Here is a 16,256-nt window from a genome sequence, read left to right as displayed (position 1 = left end):
TTCATTTTTTAGGAAAACCGTTTCAAATTCCTGATGGAATTTCCCGACGTTCCCGTCTGGAATGTTAAATTCATGATTAAACGACTGCAGGATTCCTTTTGATACATTCACTGGGATATTTCCCACGGGTGTGCACCAACATTCCCCCAAAATTCGGGGCTGAAATTGCAGGAAATGGCTGAGTCCTCTTAAAACCCTTCAGCTCAAAACCAAAAATCTTTTGGCACTTTCACTGATTATTTTGATACTGCTTTCACCTAAAATAGAAATGAAAGAGATTATCTAAAACATTCCAAAGGAATTCTTGGAGGAATCAGCCACTTTTCCCTGGTTTTATTTACCTGGTTCCCTCCCATGCCGTGGCAGTTGAAAAATCCCACTTTCTCGTTCTCCTTGCGGCCCATGTTGTCCAAGCACTGGTTGGTCTCAACGTTCCTGATCTGGAGAAAGGAACGAGGTGAAACACTCCGTAAAATATTCCCCGCACCCGCCGGATTCGTGCGGAAATTTGCAATTTGTCAGCAGACCCCGTTCCCAAATGGGTCATGGAATGCTCTGGGTTGGAAGTGGCCCCAAAGGCCGGGGACACCTCGCACTGTTCCACGTCCATGAGGGAATTCAGGATGATTATCCCAAATCTGTCAGAATCTCCTTTTTATCCTCCCTGTTTACCCCGGAAAACAACGAAATATCCACTTGGGAAATGCAGACTGAGGCCTGGTGCTGCTCACCTTTGAGTTACACCATTTTTTCCTTGGATTTGAGCCCGGGAGGAGCCATCCAGGGCGGGATATGGATCATTTATGACCTAATGATGCTGCTCCAGCTTGGACGGATCAAATCCTGCCCTAATCTCTTCTGAAAGGCAGGAAAACGTCCCAAAAAACCGCGCTTCCAATGCCTTAAAACTTCCCCATTCCTCTGCTGCTGCCTGGGCTTTAAGGCTGCGATTCCCTTTTCCTGCTCCGCTGGAAGAGCCGAGCAGGGCTTTAACTCCCAGCTCCCGCCTGAGCTGCCGTTCCCATGGAAACTGAGGCCACACTGCGCCAGTCAGGTGTTTTAATCGCTATTTTCTGCCTTCCTCATCCCATTTTCCAGCCTGACAACGCGGCACGATCCCACTTCATTTGACGTTCCCGTGACAAGCCCTTTCCTGGCTGGAAACCCCCGTTTCCCTTTATTTTGGCAGGATTAAACCTGGAATCCTCCAGCGCCTTTCACTCCTGCCTACAACGGCAAATTTCAATGGGAAATCACTTCCCTGGATGTCAAAAAAAAAAAAAGCGCATTTGTTCCTTGGAGTGTTATTCCAGGATTGTTATCCCATCATCATCAAATCAACTCGTCCCAGAGCTTTTAAAAGGCAGCGTAGGAACGACTCAAGGTCATATTTTTTAACTGTGGATTTGTTGAATTTCAGAGAAATTCCAGCCCCTGGTTATCCCAGAACCTTGGGATTACCAGGAATGGCCGTGATCCTCAGCTCCAGGCTGGAAAATGCTCAGTGAACCAACATTTCTTGGGGAAAAAAAGAAAAAAATCCAATCCCAAAAAAGCAATTTTTAGTCTCTTTCTAAGCGGTGAATGATGATGGAAGGTTCCCCTCGAGGGCTGCAGATCCACTGTGTCAAAATATTAACCCCAAACCTCACTTCTCCAACCTCCGGCTCCGTTTGGGAGATCAATCCGCCTGCTGAGCGTTTGGATTAGACACTCGGTTTACAGGGAGAATTTTAAGGAGAGGGAATTCGTTTGGAACAGCAACTTCTCCTCAAAAAGGACTTTAAAAAACCCCGGAAATAAAGAGGAATAAGAAATCAAGAGGAATAAGAGACAAGGAGGGAACTCCAGGATCTGAGTCTTGGCTCCAAAGCCACCTCATCCCCTTGGGAATGGCTCCGTTGGCTTTGGACACCTCCTGCTTTCCTGTACAACTGGGGTTTCGTACCTACTGCTTTTCCTTACTGACGGCTTGCCAGTTCTCACTGCTCCCTTTATTTACTGCTTTCCTGCACTCCTGCTTCCCTTTATTCACTGGTTTCCCGTACAACTGGTTTCCTGGAGTTACCGCTTCCCTTTATTCACTGGTTTCCCGTACAACTGGTTTCCTGGAGTTACCGCTTCCCTTTATTCACTGGTTTCCCGTACAACTGGTTTCCTGGAGTTACCGCTTCCCTTTATTCACTGGTTTCCCGTACAACTGGTTTCCTGGAGTTACCGCTTCCCTTTATTCACTGGTTTCCCGTACAACTGGTTTCCTGGAGTTACCGCTTCCCTTTATTCACTGGTTTCCCGTACAACTGGTTTCCTGGAGTTACCGCTTCCCTTTATTTACTGGTTTCCCGTACAACTGGTTTCCTGGAGTTACCGCTTCCCTTTATTCACTGGTTTCCCTCATTTCCTGGTTTGCTGCACCTCTTGGTGCCCTGGATTTACTGGTTTTCTTTACCTGCTGGTTCGTTGTAGTTACTGGTTACCTGTAAGATTGCTTTCCTCTCCTTACTGGTTTCCAGTCCTCACTGGTTTCCTTTATTTCTTGGTTTTCCTGCTTCCCTTGACCTCCTGCTTTGTTGTAGCTGCTGTTTTCCTGGACTTCCTGCTTTCCTTCGCTTACCGCTTTCCAGTCCTTGCTTTACTTACTGGTCTACTGGACTACTGCTTTCCTGCATGGATTGATTTCCTTTAATTCCCGGTCTCCTCCACTCCTGGTTTCCTGCAATTCCTGGTTTCCTTTCCCTACTGGTTTCCTTTCTCCACTGGGTTCCTTTCTCCACTGGTTTCCTTCCTTTACTGGTTTCCCCTCTCCACTGGTTTCCCTTCTCCACTGGTTTCCCTTCTCTACTGGTTTCCCTTCTCCACTGGTTTCCCTTCTCCACTGGTTTCCCTTCTCTACTGGTTTCCCTTCTCCACTGGTTTCCCTTCTCCACTGGTTTCCTTCCTTTACTGGTTTCCTTCCTCTACTGGGTTCCTTTTCTCCACTGGTTTCCTCTCCTTACTGGTTTCCCTTCTCTACTGGTTTCCTTCCTTTACTGGGCTCCTTCCTTTACTGGTTTCCCTTCTCCACTGGTTTCCTCTCCCTACTGGTTTCCTTCCTTCACTGGTTTCCTTTTCTCCACTGGTTTCCTTCACTGGTTTCCCTTGTCTCCTGCTTTCCTGCCCTCCTGGGCCTCCAGCGTTCCCGTGGTCCGGCATTCCCGGTTTCCCCCCAGCGCGGGGCAGGGCCGTACCTCTCCCAGGGAGTAGTAGCGCCGCGGGATCTGCGAGTCGGGGTAGACGTTCTCCAGGTACCAGGAGAAGGGTTTGCAGCCCAGGCTCTCCCGCAGGGCTTTCCTGACGGAAACGTCTCCGTAATCCACCTTCACCACCCCTGGAATGGCGACACAGGATCCCATCAAACATCGCGGTGTGGGGAAAATCTTGGAGCTGCCTCCAGCTCCTCGTGATTCCAACCCGTGTGCCGGGATTGGGAGCAGAGGGATGAGTGGCTGCCCCTCCGTGGAGGTGTGCAAGGGGTCGTTCATTAATTAACTCATTAACGGAGCCGAGTGAAATGCATGGAAAACGATCCCTTTTCATTCCTTTCTCAGTCTGGAAAGGCAGGAGTGCAGAATTCCTTGATTTCTTCCTATTCCGCAATAATGAAGGAATCTCTTCACGTTTTTGCGAACTACTTTTCCCTGCAGGAATAACTCAGACAAGGTGGGCAGGCCCTGGCAAAGATTCCCAGAGAAGCTGTGCCTGCCCCTGGATCCCTGGAAGTGTCCAAGGCCAGCACCTGAGCTGGATTTCCATGGAGCATCCCATGGCTCTTCCCACCCTTTGTGACCATCTCCAGCCACCACAAAAGGTCCCGAAGGAGCAGGAACAGAGGCAGACCTGGCTGGGCATCAGCAGGATCGGGACACAGGTTTTCATGGAATCATTGAGGCTGGAAAAGAGCTCCAAGGTCATGGAGCCCCAGCTGTGCCTGATGCCCGCCTTGTCCCCAAGTGCCCCCTCCGGGAATTCCTGGGACACCTCCAGGGATGGGCGCTCCAAACCTCCCTGGGCAGCCCCTGAGCGCCCTTTCCATGGGGAAATTCCTGCTGCTGTCCACACACACACACAGATTCCAGTTCCAAACCAGCTCGGAACCACCAGCTCCCAATGGATGGAGGGAAATAAAGGAGGGATGGAAAGAGGGAGAACTGGTGGAAACCAGTGGCTGTGGAGGGAATATTCCGGGCACAGTTTGTGCTCCAGGAGAGGATCCCAATCCCACTTTTTGCCCTCCCACGCGGGCAGGGAAGAGCCTGTTCTGCAGCCGGACAACCGTGAGGATTTGCTGGGATTTAGGAGGAAAACCCCTCCCAGTTTCCTCTCCCAGGATCCCAGGAGCCTCATCTGACCCAGGCTGGGACAGGCCCACACGCGGCAGCCCCTGGATTCCAGATTCAGCCATTTCCTTCCTTCCCTAAGAAAGGGGCTTCCTTTAATCCCGTTTGAAGGGTATCCAGGATTCCTGGGATTTCTGAAGCCCTCCTGAATCCTTTGGCTCATGAGCTGCAGGCTCTTCCCAAGGAAAACTCCGATTCCTTGTTAACGCAGGGTTACCCTAAACCCCAAAGGGGAATTTTCCTCACTGCTTTGGGACTTCTTTCCTGGATTTTTGTTTTTTTTTTTTTAAATCCAGCATGGATTTATTAAAAACTCTGGCTCCTGACTCATCTCAGCACAAATTCAGATCTCCTTGTTACCCACACAGAAAGAGGAGAAGGCGCCGATTAAAAACACGCTCTAGATCCCAAAAATCAGAGCTGGCCTCTCCTCCAGCAGAATTCTGTTCTCCCAGGGAGCTGGATCTCTCCAGACTTTTAATTTGCGAGTTAATTAGGAGGTGAGCCCCTGATTATGCTGAGAAATCTATTTCCCACTGGGAGCAGCCCCTGGGATCTCGGGGATCTCAGGGATGGGATGAATCAGCTCCCAGAGGAGTTGGGGGTCCAGGATAACAGAGCCCTCATTACCAACAGGCAAATCCCTTTGTTCTCCCGGAGACTTATCCAGAGATCTCCATTCTCCTCATTAATAGGAAGGGAAGCGGAGCAAAGAGCAGATTTAAAATATTTAGGAATTTTTTTTTATATTTAGGAATGCCCTACTAAAAAAAAAAATAAATCTATTATTTCCTACTTTTTTCCACGGGGAATTTCCATGAAAATTCCCATTGTATTTCCCTTTCTCCTCCATTTCCTTCTTAACACTGGAGAACCACCTCATTATCTTCGGTCTATTAATTAACAGAGGTATTAATAAATAATTCGGGAAGAGATCAGGGAATACGAAGACCACCTATTCCCAAACTCTTCCACGCGACTGAAACTTGGGTTACAAACCCTTGCCACCTAATTCCACCCTTCCCCTGCAATCCAGCTCTCTCCAAGGGCTCTCTGTTGGAATTTTGTATCAAATCCTGGGAATGTGTAACTGGGAAGAGGAGAGGGCACTTCCAGGAGCACTGAATTCCACGGAAATTCACTGAATTCCTCATGGAAAAACAAGGAATGACCTCACAATAAATATAAAAAACATGCTGGCACTTCATCCTTATTTTTCTGTTTTAAAGGAACAGCTTCCTTAAAAATTGATGGGACAAAATCCTTAAGGGAGAGATCCATAAATGGTTGGGTTTTTTTTACACCATTATTGGGCGCTGAAAATGAGCCCAGACATCTTAAAATTCCAATTTCCCAGCTCGTTAAGGGATTTCCTGGATGGATTGGGAATATTCCATGAGCACATCCCGTGCAGCTACGGGAGAAGTGGGATTCCACAAGCAGAATCCCGGGGATTCTTCCCAGCTGGGATTCAGTGCTGGTCCCTGATATCTTGAACCCTTGGAATAAGCCAAGTCCTGGAACATGAGGAAAAAATTCCAGGTGCTGTGCTCCAAAGGGTTCCTGCTCTCCGTGCTGGGACCTCTGCTGTCCTTCCCACTGATCCCTGGGGATTTCAGGGATAACCTGGGGCCGTCCTGATGACAGGGACCCTGAGGGGCTGGAGCGTGGCCAGGGAAGGGAAGGGAGCTGGGAAAGGGGCTGGAGAATTCCTGAGGGAGCTGGGAAAGGGCTGAGCCTGGAGAAAAGGAGGATCCAGAGGGATCTTTTCCCTCTCGGGAATTCCCTGCCAGGAGGGGACAGCCGGGGGGGATTTGGGATCTGCTGCCAGGGAACAGGGACAGGAGGAGAGGGAACGGCCTCGGGCTGGCCCAGGGGAGCTCGGGGTGGTTATCTGGGATAATTCCATCAGGAAAAGGTGCTCAGGTGGAATCGCCATCCCTGCAGGGATTTCCCGGCCCTGTGGATGTGACACTTGGGGACACGGGGCCGTGCTGGGAACGGCCGGAGAACTTTTCCAACCCAAACAACTCCACGGCACCTCCCACTCCCGGCTCCCGTTTTTCAGGAAGCCTTCCGGACCAGGAGACGACCCCAAACGCAGGCGTACCCGGGGAGATGATGTAGAAGAAATCCTTGAACTCGTCCATCCACACCTCGGCCAGCCGGCGGTTGTTCTTGTTGATGACGTGGCCGGTGCCCCCCGGGAAGGTGTAGGGGGTGGCCTTGCGGAACACGTGTCCCACGTGGGAGCAGGTGACGATCTCCAGGGAGCCGCCACACTGCCAGACCTGCAATGGGAACGTGGAAAACGACTCCAAATCCAGCAGGGAATGATGCGCTGGGAGCTGTGTCCCCGTTGGTGTTCCCACCCAATTTACTGGGAATTTGAAGGGAAAATTCAGGGAATTTTTGGAAAATGTGTCTCACGTGGGAGCGGGTGACGATCTCCAGGGAGCCCCCACACTGCCAGATCCGCAATGGGAACGTGGAAAACGTGGAGGAAAACAGCCCCAAATCCCGCAGGAGCTGAGATTCTGGGAGCTGTGTCCCCGTTGGTGTTCCCACCCAATTTATTGGGAATTTGAAGGGAAAATTCAGGGAATTTTTGGAAAATGTGTCTCACGTGGGAGCGGGTGACGATCTCCAGGGAGCCGCCACACTGCCAGACCTGCAATGGGAACGTGGAAAACAGCCCCAAATCCAGCAGGGAATGATGTGCTGGGAGTTCTGACCCCGTTGGTGTTCCCACCCAATTTACTGGGAATTTGAAGGGAAAATTCAGGGAATTTTTGGAAAATGTGTCTCACGTGGGAGCAGGTGACGATCTCCAGGGAGCCGCCACACTGCCAGATCTGCAATGGGAGCGTGGAAAACGACTCCAAATCCAGCAGGGAATGATGCGCTGGGAGCTGTGACCCCGTTGGTGTTCCCACCGAATTTGAAGGGAAAATTCAGGGAATTTTTGGAAAACGTGTCCCACGTGGGAGCGGGTGACGATCTCCAGGGAGCCCCCACACTGCCAGATCCGCAATGGGAGCGTGGAAAACGTGGAGGAAAACAGCCCCAAATCCAGCAGGGAATGATGTGCTGGGAGTTCTGACCCCGTTGGTGTTCCCACCCAATTTACTGGGAATTTGAAGGGAAAATTCAGGGATTCAGCTCCGGGTGGCAACAAACGTGAGGATAAAGCGGGTGGGAATTTGGGCCTTAATTCAAATCCAACCAGAAATGTGTGGCAGGAGTTTAACGGGGAAGAAAAAAAAAAAAAAGGAATTTTAACGGACACTCTGGAATTTACAGCACATTTCACCACACAGGAATTCTATGGAAAAGAAAGAGGAGCTATGGAAAGACAATTTTGACTGGATTTTTTTCCTGCTCTTCCCCCTAAATCCACAGAGCTCAGGGCCAGGGTTGCTCCCATTTCCACGGATTATTTCAGGAGAATCCTGAGGGGAAACTGGGCGGGATTTTGGAGCTCCTGAGTGAGCAGCAGCTCCAATCCAATCGGACGTCGCACCACACGGCAATTCTATGGGAAACGACCAAAAAAAGGAGAATTTGAACCGGATTTTGCTGCTCTTCCCTGAAGCCCGTGCAGTTTCCCCCCCAAAATCCATGGAGATTTTTATCCGGATTTTCCTGCTCTTCCCCAAAATCCATGGAGCTCGGGCCCAGCAAGGGATTCTTGCAGGGCACGGATTGTCCGGGATTCCATCCCATCGAAAGGACCGGAGCAGAGCTTGCGCCCACTCATTTTTAAGATATTTCGAGACAGTTATTTATGCACATGATATGAGTCGATAAAAGTGCGTGTAAAATGTCTCCATCACGACGTATTCACCATGGGTTTCGTCTTCCCACAGGGAATTTTCCCCTTTCCAGTGCTGGAGCCAAGATCTGCGCTCGGGATAACGGAAAACATGATGGGACTGAGACCTTTGGGGTTAAATAAAAGAACATTTTGCTGCTGGATCACTGTGGAGCGAGAAAGGCTGGGAACCTTGGGATTATTTTACTTGGAAAAGGTTTCCAAGATCCCCCAGAAGGATCCCAATACTTTAATTATTTATCTGAATTATTTATCTGAATTATTTATTCTAAATTAATTTAAATATTTTCGTTCTTTATCTTAATGATTTCCATGATCTATTTCAATTATCTATTGCAATTATTTCTATTCATTATTTATTCCAACTCATTATTTATCCCAAATATTTATTTCAATGACTTCAATTCTTTTAGTTCCGTTTTTCATTTGAATTATTTATGCTAAATATTTATTTCAATGACTTCAATTATTTCAGTTCCGTTTTTTGTTTTAACTATTTATCTCAAATATTTATTTCAATTATTTCAATTATTTTAGTTCCGTTTTTTATTTAAATTATTTATCTCAAACATTCATTTCAATTATTTCAGTTCCGCTTTTTGTTTTAACTATTTATCTCAAATATTTATTTCAATTATTTCAATTATTTCAGTTCCGTTTTTTATTTTAACTATTTATCTCAAATATTCATTTCAATTATTTCAGTTCCATTTTTTATTTCAATTATTTATCTCAAATATTTATTTCAATTATTTCAATTATTTCAGTTCCGTTTTTTCTTTCAATTATTTCTCCCAAATATTTCTTTCAAAATTTTTACTTTCAATTATTTATTTCAAATATTTTAATTATTTTTTGAAACTTTCCATTTCGATGATGTGATTACAATTATTCCACTTTCCGGGCCCCTTCCTGGTGTTAAATCCCGGAGTTTTTTGGGGGAGTTTTAAACAGGAGCTCTGGTGGAATGTTGGAATTAAAGCTCCTTGACAGGGACCTGAGTTCCCATGGCAACCAAGGCAGGCTGAGTTAATTAGGGCTCCCTCCATTCCCAGAATTCCAGGAGAACCACGAGGGAACTGCTGCTGTGGGATCAGCAGCAAAACATCCCTGGGATAATTCCTCAGGGACTCAGCGGAACTTTGGGATGGGGGGGAGGGGGGGCAAGGAACTCCAGAGGGAGCACGGAAAAATCCCAAATTTACCCCCGGGATGTGTCCATGGAGCAAGGTGGGAGCGTGGAATAACCCCAAATAATTCCAGGGAATAACCTCAAATAATTCCATGGATTAACCCCAAATAATTCCATGGATTAACCCCAAATAATTCCATGGATTAACCCCAAATAATCCCATGGAATAACCCCAAATAATCCCATTGAATAACCCCAAATAATCCCATTGAATAACCCCAAATAATTCCATGGAATAACCCCAAATACACACCAGGGATGTGTCCATGGAGCAACCTGGGAGCGTGGAATAACCCCAAACAAAACCATGGAATAACCCCAGATAATTCCAGGAATAACCCCAGATAATTCCAGGAATAACCCCAGATAATTCCATGGAATAACCCCAGATAATTCCAGGGAATAACCCCAGATAATTCCAGGGAATAACCCCAAACAACTCCAGGGAATAACCCCAGATAATTCCAGGGAATAACCCCAAATAACTCCAGGGAATAACCCCAGATAATTCCAGGGGAAAACCCCCAAACAACTCCAGGGAGTAACCCCAAATAATTCCAAATTGTTAACCCCAAATCCCAAAATATTCACCACGGATGTGCTCATGGAGCGATCTGGGACTAACGGGACAAGCCAGGAATGGGGACACCCAATTTGAGGGGCCTCCATCCCAAATCCCAGGATGCCTTTGCTGTTTTCCCATTCCAGCTGGCAGGAAATTCCTCCCACGCTCCCATTTTTTAAAAATCTCTGTTCCTGGACATTTCTCCAGCCCCATTTTTGGCTCTCCTTGGAGCGATCTGCTCCCTGTGCCAGCTGGGATTGGATGTGGGGGAACCTCTCCTTAGGAAAAAGGAATTTTTCCATCTTTTTTTAAAAAAAATCCCAAACAAATCCACCTTCTGGGATCCTCCCCGCGAACGTGACTGCTTCCCAAAAGTTCCCATCCTGCCTAAGAACTGGGGGATTTCAGGGATCTGTTCCCTAAAAAGACTGCGGAATGGATTCATCCCTCGCTGCTGTGACTCCAGGGAATTACGGGACGGGTTGGGCTGGAAAGGGAATTAAATCCCATCCCAACTGACACAGGGACACCTCCCGCCATCGCAGGCCGCTCCAGGACGGATCCCAAAGGAATTAATCCTGCCCCTCATCCCTTTCCTGTCACAATTCCCACCACAGCCAAACAGGAATCCCAGAACGACTCCACCGTCGCATCCCTGGGGAAATCCCCTTTTCCCTGCTCCCTTCTGCGCTTCCGGAAATCCCAAATAAATCCCATCGGAGCTCACATTCCCTTGCCCAGCCCTGCCTATTCCACCAATAAAGTTTAAGGAATAAATCAGGTTTTCCTGGACTAAAGCAATCCCTTGGAGATGGAAGAGATTCCCGGCAGGAATTATTGTTCTTATTTTTCCCTAATTAAAAGACATTCCTGAAAGGAGTCATTAAAGAGCCCCCAGCGACGAGAAGCAGCCGAAGGAAAAACCACATGGATTTTCCCCAAAATAATCAAAAAACCATGGATTTTCCAAAAAAAAACCCAAAAAAACCCATGGATTTTCCCTAATATAATAAAAAAAAATGGATTTTCCCCAAAATAATCAAAAAACCATGGATTTTCCAAAAAAAAAAAATAAAAAAACACATGGATTTTCCCCAATATAATAAAAAAATGGATTTTCCCCAAAATAATCAAAAAACCATGGATTTTCCAAAAAAAAATTTAAAAAACCATGGATTTTCCCCAATATAATCAAAACCCCCATGGATTTTCCCCAAAATAATCAAATTACACCCCCTGGATGCTCCTCCTGGAAACGCCTCTCAGAGCAAAAAAGCCGGGAATCCTTTGAATTATTCCTTGGGATAATGTTGGAGCTGGATGCAGATGACACAGAGATGATCCAGGGAAAGCAAAAGCACTGGAAAACGTTTTTGAGGATTCAGGAGCTCACAGAATTTGGGGAAGCCCCAGGTTTGTTTTTCGGGATTAATTTTCCCTGATCCCACTGGATAAGGGCAGCTTTGGAGCGGAAATATTCCCTCCGCTCTCCTGGCTGCCGATTTCCCATGGATCTGTTCCCTCCGCTGGGATTTGAACCCGCGGATGTCCCTGGAAAAGCCACACAAAATATCCCAGGATTTCCACTTGGGTTTCCCTTCCAGAGGCTCTAAATCCCAAAGAACAGCCCCAGGTGATTTTCCCTGGCCTTCCCACAGCAATATTCCGATTTTTTCCCGTCCCTGATCCCATTCATGCACTGGTTTAGGGTGGGAAATTCACATTTGGAATGCTTTAACAGATCCCTGCTCCAGGGATCTCCTGGAAAACATGGAAAACTGGGAAAAAGAATTCCTGCACGGGGGCCTTGGCACATCCGAGGAGGAATTTTAGGGTTTAAACCGGCCAAAAAAAGTGGGAATCTCCTCATTTGAAGCCTCCAGGCTCAGGAGGGGAACGGAAGCCTTTGATTTTCCAGCAAAGGGAACAATGAAAGTTCACAGGAATGGCCTGGAAAAGCTTTCAAATTCCCAGCCGGTCTTCCCGGGGAAAAATCTGTTCCCTAAAAAACGTCCAAGGGGTTCCCGGCAAGGAGAACGCTCCTGGCTGAATGGCCAAGACAGGGAAAACTGGGGAAGGGCATTCCCAGCAGGACACCAGAGGGATCCTGGGGGTTATTCCCATCGCTAAATCCAGAAGTCCCGGAGGAACATCGGAGGAGCTCAAAGCTTTTCCAACCATTCTTTGTCCAAGCCTGGATTTCCCACTCCTCCTTCCCACGCAAAGGGATGCACTTCCCTCGGAGGTGTGGCTCACAGCCATCCCAGCAGGAAAATCAGCATTTTCTGCAGGGTATGGGATTTTCCCTGGCACAGACACGGAATTCCAGCCGCAGCTTGCAACTCCGTGACGTCACCGTTCCCAAAACGCCTTAAAAAAAACGTATTTTGAATTTTTTTTTTTTTTTTCTTCACGTGAATTTATATCAAATTCCCACCACGTTTCTTCCATGCAGGAATGACTAAAAAAAATATACGGAATTTTGGGAGGCACAAAAAACCCCTCAGGATTGAAATATTCCACGCGGCCAAAAAAAAAAGCCCCAAAACAAAGGAGGCTTTTCCCCCGAATTTTCAAAATTCCATTCAACCCGTGACTTGCCAGCTTAAAGCAGGAGCTCCCTGGAGGAATGAGAGGGAAATGGAGGGAATTTTTAGGGAGGAGGGAGGGGGGAAAAGAAAAGGAAGGAAAAGAGGAATTACCCTAAAGGACATTTCAAGGTTCTCGCCACCCCAGATATCCATTCCTGCATCGTAAGTTCCTATCTCTTCAAAGTAGGTCCTGTCAATAGAAAACAGCCCACCAGCCATGGTTGGGGTCCTGGGGGGAAAACAGACAGGGAAAAAAACACAAGAAACAAAGGAAAACGGGGAAAAGACAGAAAAAAAAAAATAAAGGGGAGAAAGGGAAGAAAAAAAGAAAAGAAGAAAGAGCTTTTAAAGGAGACACTCGGAATTCCGAGCACATTTCACGGCCCCACACACCGCACGGCACTGCAGTTCCACGGGAAACGCCACACGCCAGCGCTCTGTGGGAAAGGAGAACTTGAACTGGGTTTTCCCCGCTCGTCCCCCCAAATCCATGGAGCTCAGGCCCAGACACACTCCAGGGAAAAATAATGACAATTTCAACTGGATTTCCCTGCTCTTTCCCCAAAATCCATGGACTTTGGGCCCGGAAACACTCCAGGGAAAAATAACGACAATTTTAACGGGATTTCCCTCCTCTTCCCCCAAAATCCACGGAGTTTTGGCCCAGACACACTCCAGGGAAAAATAACGACAATTTTAACGGGATTTCCCTGCTCGTCCCCCCAAATCCATGGAGCTCAGGCCCAGACACACTCCAGGGAAAAATAACGACAATTTTAACGGGATTTCCCTGCTCTTTCCCCAAAATCCATGGACTTTGGGCCCGGAAACACTCCAGGGAAAAATAACGACAATTTTAACGGGATTTCCCTGCTCTTCCCCCAAAATCCACGGAGTTTTGGCCCAGACACACTCCAGGGAAAAATAACGACAATTTCAACTGGATTTTCCCTGCTCGTCCCCCAAAATCCATGGACTTTGGGCCTGCAAACACTCCAGGGAAAAAAAAAAAGACAATTTCAAGTGGATTTCCCTGCTCTTTCCCGGAAATCCATGGAGCTCAGGCCCAGACACACTCCAGGGAAAAATAACGACAATTTGAACTGGATTTTCCCCGCTCTCCCCCCAAAATCCACAGAGTTTTGGCCCAGCCACACTCCAGGGTTGCTCCCGTTTCCATGGATTATTTCAGGAGATTTGCGACGGAAGCTGGGTGGGATTTTGGGGTCTCCTCAGTGAGCAGCAGCTCAAACCCACTTGGGAATGTTTGGGAAGAGTTTCATGGAAAAAAAAAAAAAAGGGCTTTTAAAGGACACTCTGGAATTTACAGCACATTTCACCACGCAGGAATTCTGTGGATAACAAAGAGGAGCTATGAAAAAAAAATTGACTGGATTTCTCTGCTCTTCCCCCAAAATCCATGGACTGTGGGCCCGGAAACACTCCAGGGAAAAATAAAGACAATTTGAACTGGATTTTTCCTGCTCTTTCCCCCAAATCCACAGAGCTCAGGGCCAGGGTTGCCCCCGTTTCCATGGAATATTTCAGGGGAATTGTGGGGGGAAACTGGGTGGGATTTTGGGGCTCCTCAGCTCCAATCCAATCGGGAATTCTCAGGAGGAGTTTCATGGCTGGGCTTTGCCTCAGAGAGAACCCAAATCGGCATGGGAAGAGCAGGAAAATCCCAGCTGACAGGATCGGGAATCCTTCCGGCAGGGATGGAGTTGTGCGGGGATGGCCAATTTCCCCGGAAACGCTGCTCCCGGGCCTCCGGCACTCCAGGACTACAGGACACAGGGATTTATCTGGGAGGGAACAACTCAATCCCAAATCCCAGCTTGACTCGGAGACGTCCCAGCACAGCTGAAGAGACTGGGGACTCAGCTCATCCCAGCAGCTCGAAATCCATGGAATTTGGTGGGGTGGCCCTTAGGAGGAGGCGCTGGAGCTGGGCTGGGAATGTTCCCCCGGAGAAGGGAAGGCTCCAGGAGACCTGGGAATGTTCCCCCGGAGAAGGGAAGGCTCCAGGAGAGCTGGGAATGCTCCCCCGGAGAAGGGAAGGCTCCAGGGAGAGCTGGGAATGTTCCCCCGGAGAAGGGAAGGCTCCGGGAGAGCTGGGAATGTTCCCCTGGAGAAGGGAAGGCTCCAGGAGAGCTGGGAATGTTCCCCTGGAGAAGGGAAGGCTCCAGGAGAGCTGGGAATGTTCCCCTGGAGAAGGGAAGGCTCCGGGAGAGCTGGGAATGTTCCCCTGGAGAAGGGAAGGCTCCGGGAGAGCTGGGAATGTTCCCCTGGAGAAGGGAAGGCTCCAGGGAGAGCTCCGAGCCCCTGGCAGGGCCTGGAGGGGCTCCAGGAGAGCTGCAGAGGGACTGGGGACAAGGGCTGCAGGGACAGGACACAGGGAATGGCTTCCCACTGCCACAGGGCAGGGCTGCGTGGGACATTGGGAATCGGGAATTCCTGGCTGGGCTGCAATTCCCAGATTTGCTGGGGCTGCCCTGGATCCCTGGCAGTGTCCCAGGGCAGGCTGGACAGGGCTTGGAGCAGCCTGGGAGGGGTCCCTGGGTGAAATGGGATGGGATTTAAGGTCCTTCCCAATCCAAACCTTCCCCATTCCCCCTCTCCCTCCCCCTGGAAGGAGACACTCTCTGCCTGATCCGAAATTTCCCGTTTTTTCCCAAGTCTGAGCCTTAGTTTGAAGGATGAAAGTGAACCGGACACACAGACCTGGATCCTTCCAGAGGACCCCAGCGTCCTCTGCCTCCTCCATCCAAACACTTCCCAAATCCCTCCCTGACAAACCAAGTTCCACAGTGAGAAATCCAATAGCTGGTGCCCTAATGCCCGGTCCAGCCCCTGGGATAATGGGAATGCAGCAGGCAGGGCTGTTCCCTGGGATGGGAATTTCATGGGACACAGCCAGAGCTGCGGAGCTTTCCTTGGAAAAACCCCCCCGGCCAGGATATCGGGAAGAAAAAAGGGCTTAGAGTGGTTTTCAAACTGGAAAAATCTTTTTTTTTCCCTCAGTTCTGCATCTTTTCCCCTGTGGAATCACCCGGGAACGGCCGTGACTCCCATCGCCACCTGATCCCGTTTTATTTGGGAGAATCCAACAGCCGCTCCCCGTCCCTGCGCAGAAACCACGGGAGCAATCCCAGGCTTGCTGCATCCCAGAAAAGCCACAAGACCGGGACGGCAAAGAGGGATTCCCACCCACGCGGCATCAACCTCATCCCGCTTTTCCCATGGAATCCCCATCCCGGGCATCCAGCAGCACCAAATCCTGCTAACCCACCCCTGCGGATCCACCCGGGAATGAGGAACGGGCACCAGGATCTTCATCACCCCGGCAGGGTTAATTAGCTGCAATCAACGCCACGTTTCACGAGGGATAATTAGCATGTTGATATAATATCGGGATAATCAGGAACGTGACGACATCCAGAGTTCCAGGAGCATTTGGGGAATGTTCCCAGGCACGGGGTGAGGGGAATTTTGGGATGTCTTTGCGGGGCCAGGGGTTGGGCTGCTGGTCCCTGTGGGTCCCTCCCAGCTCAGGAAAGTCCATGATCCCAACACATTCCTGGTATTGAATCCTGTTTTTTGATCCGGTATTTTCCTTAGGATTTGATCCTGTGTTTTCCCTCTCGATCCCTAATTTACACAAAACACTGCCCGGACTGCAATCCGTATTTTTAGT

General features: G+C 48.8%; 1 protein-coding gene across 6 annotated transcripts in view; it reads right to left on the bottom strand.

The window, feature by feature from the left end:
- The window catches only part of GALNT13 (polypeptide N-acetylgalactosaminyltransferase 13), a 47,109-nt gene that overhangs the window by 9,971 nt on the left and 20,882 nt on the right, over nt 1-16,256 (bottom strand). For all 6 annotated transcript variants that reach the window (XM_066190485.1, XM_066190487.1, XM_066190486.1 and 3 more), the window contains 4 exons: nt 12,671-12,788; nt 6,487-6,667; nt 3,228-3,367; nt 342-440 (listed from right to left, as the gene is read on the bottom strand). In XM_066190485.1, coding sequence (XP_066046582.1) covers nt 342-440; nt 3,228-3,367; nt 6,487-6,667; nt 12,671-12,788 — 538 coding nt within the window. The remainder of the gene's footprint in view (nt 1-341; nt 441-3,227; nt 3,368-6,486; nt 6,668-12,670; nt 12,789-16,256) is intronic.

Source organism: Chamaea fasciata, unplaced genomic scaffold (assembly GCF_029207755.1).
Source record: "Chamaea fasciata isolate MVZ Bird 193981 ecotype frontalis unplaced genomic scaffold, bChaFas1.0.hap1 SCAF_8, whole genome shotgun sequence".
NCBI classification, from domain to species: Eukaryota; Metazoa; Chordata; class Aves; order Passeriformes; family Sylviidae; genus Chamaea; species Chamaea fasciata.
This window is presented reverse-complemented; position numbering and strand designations above follow the sequence as displayed.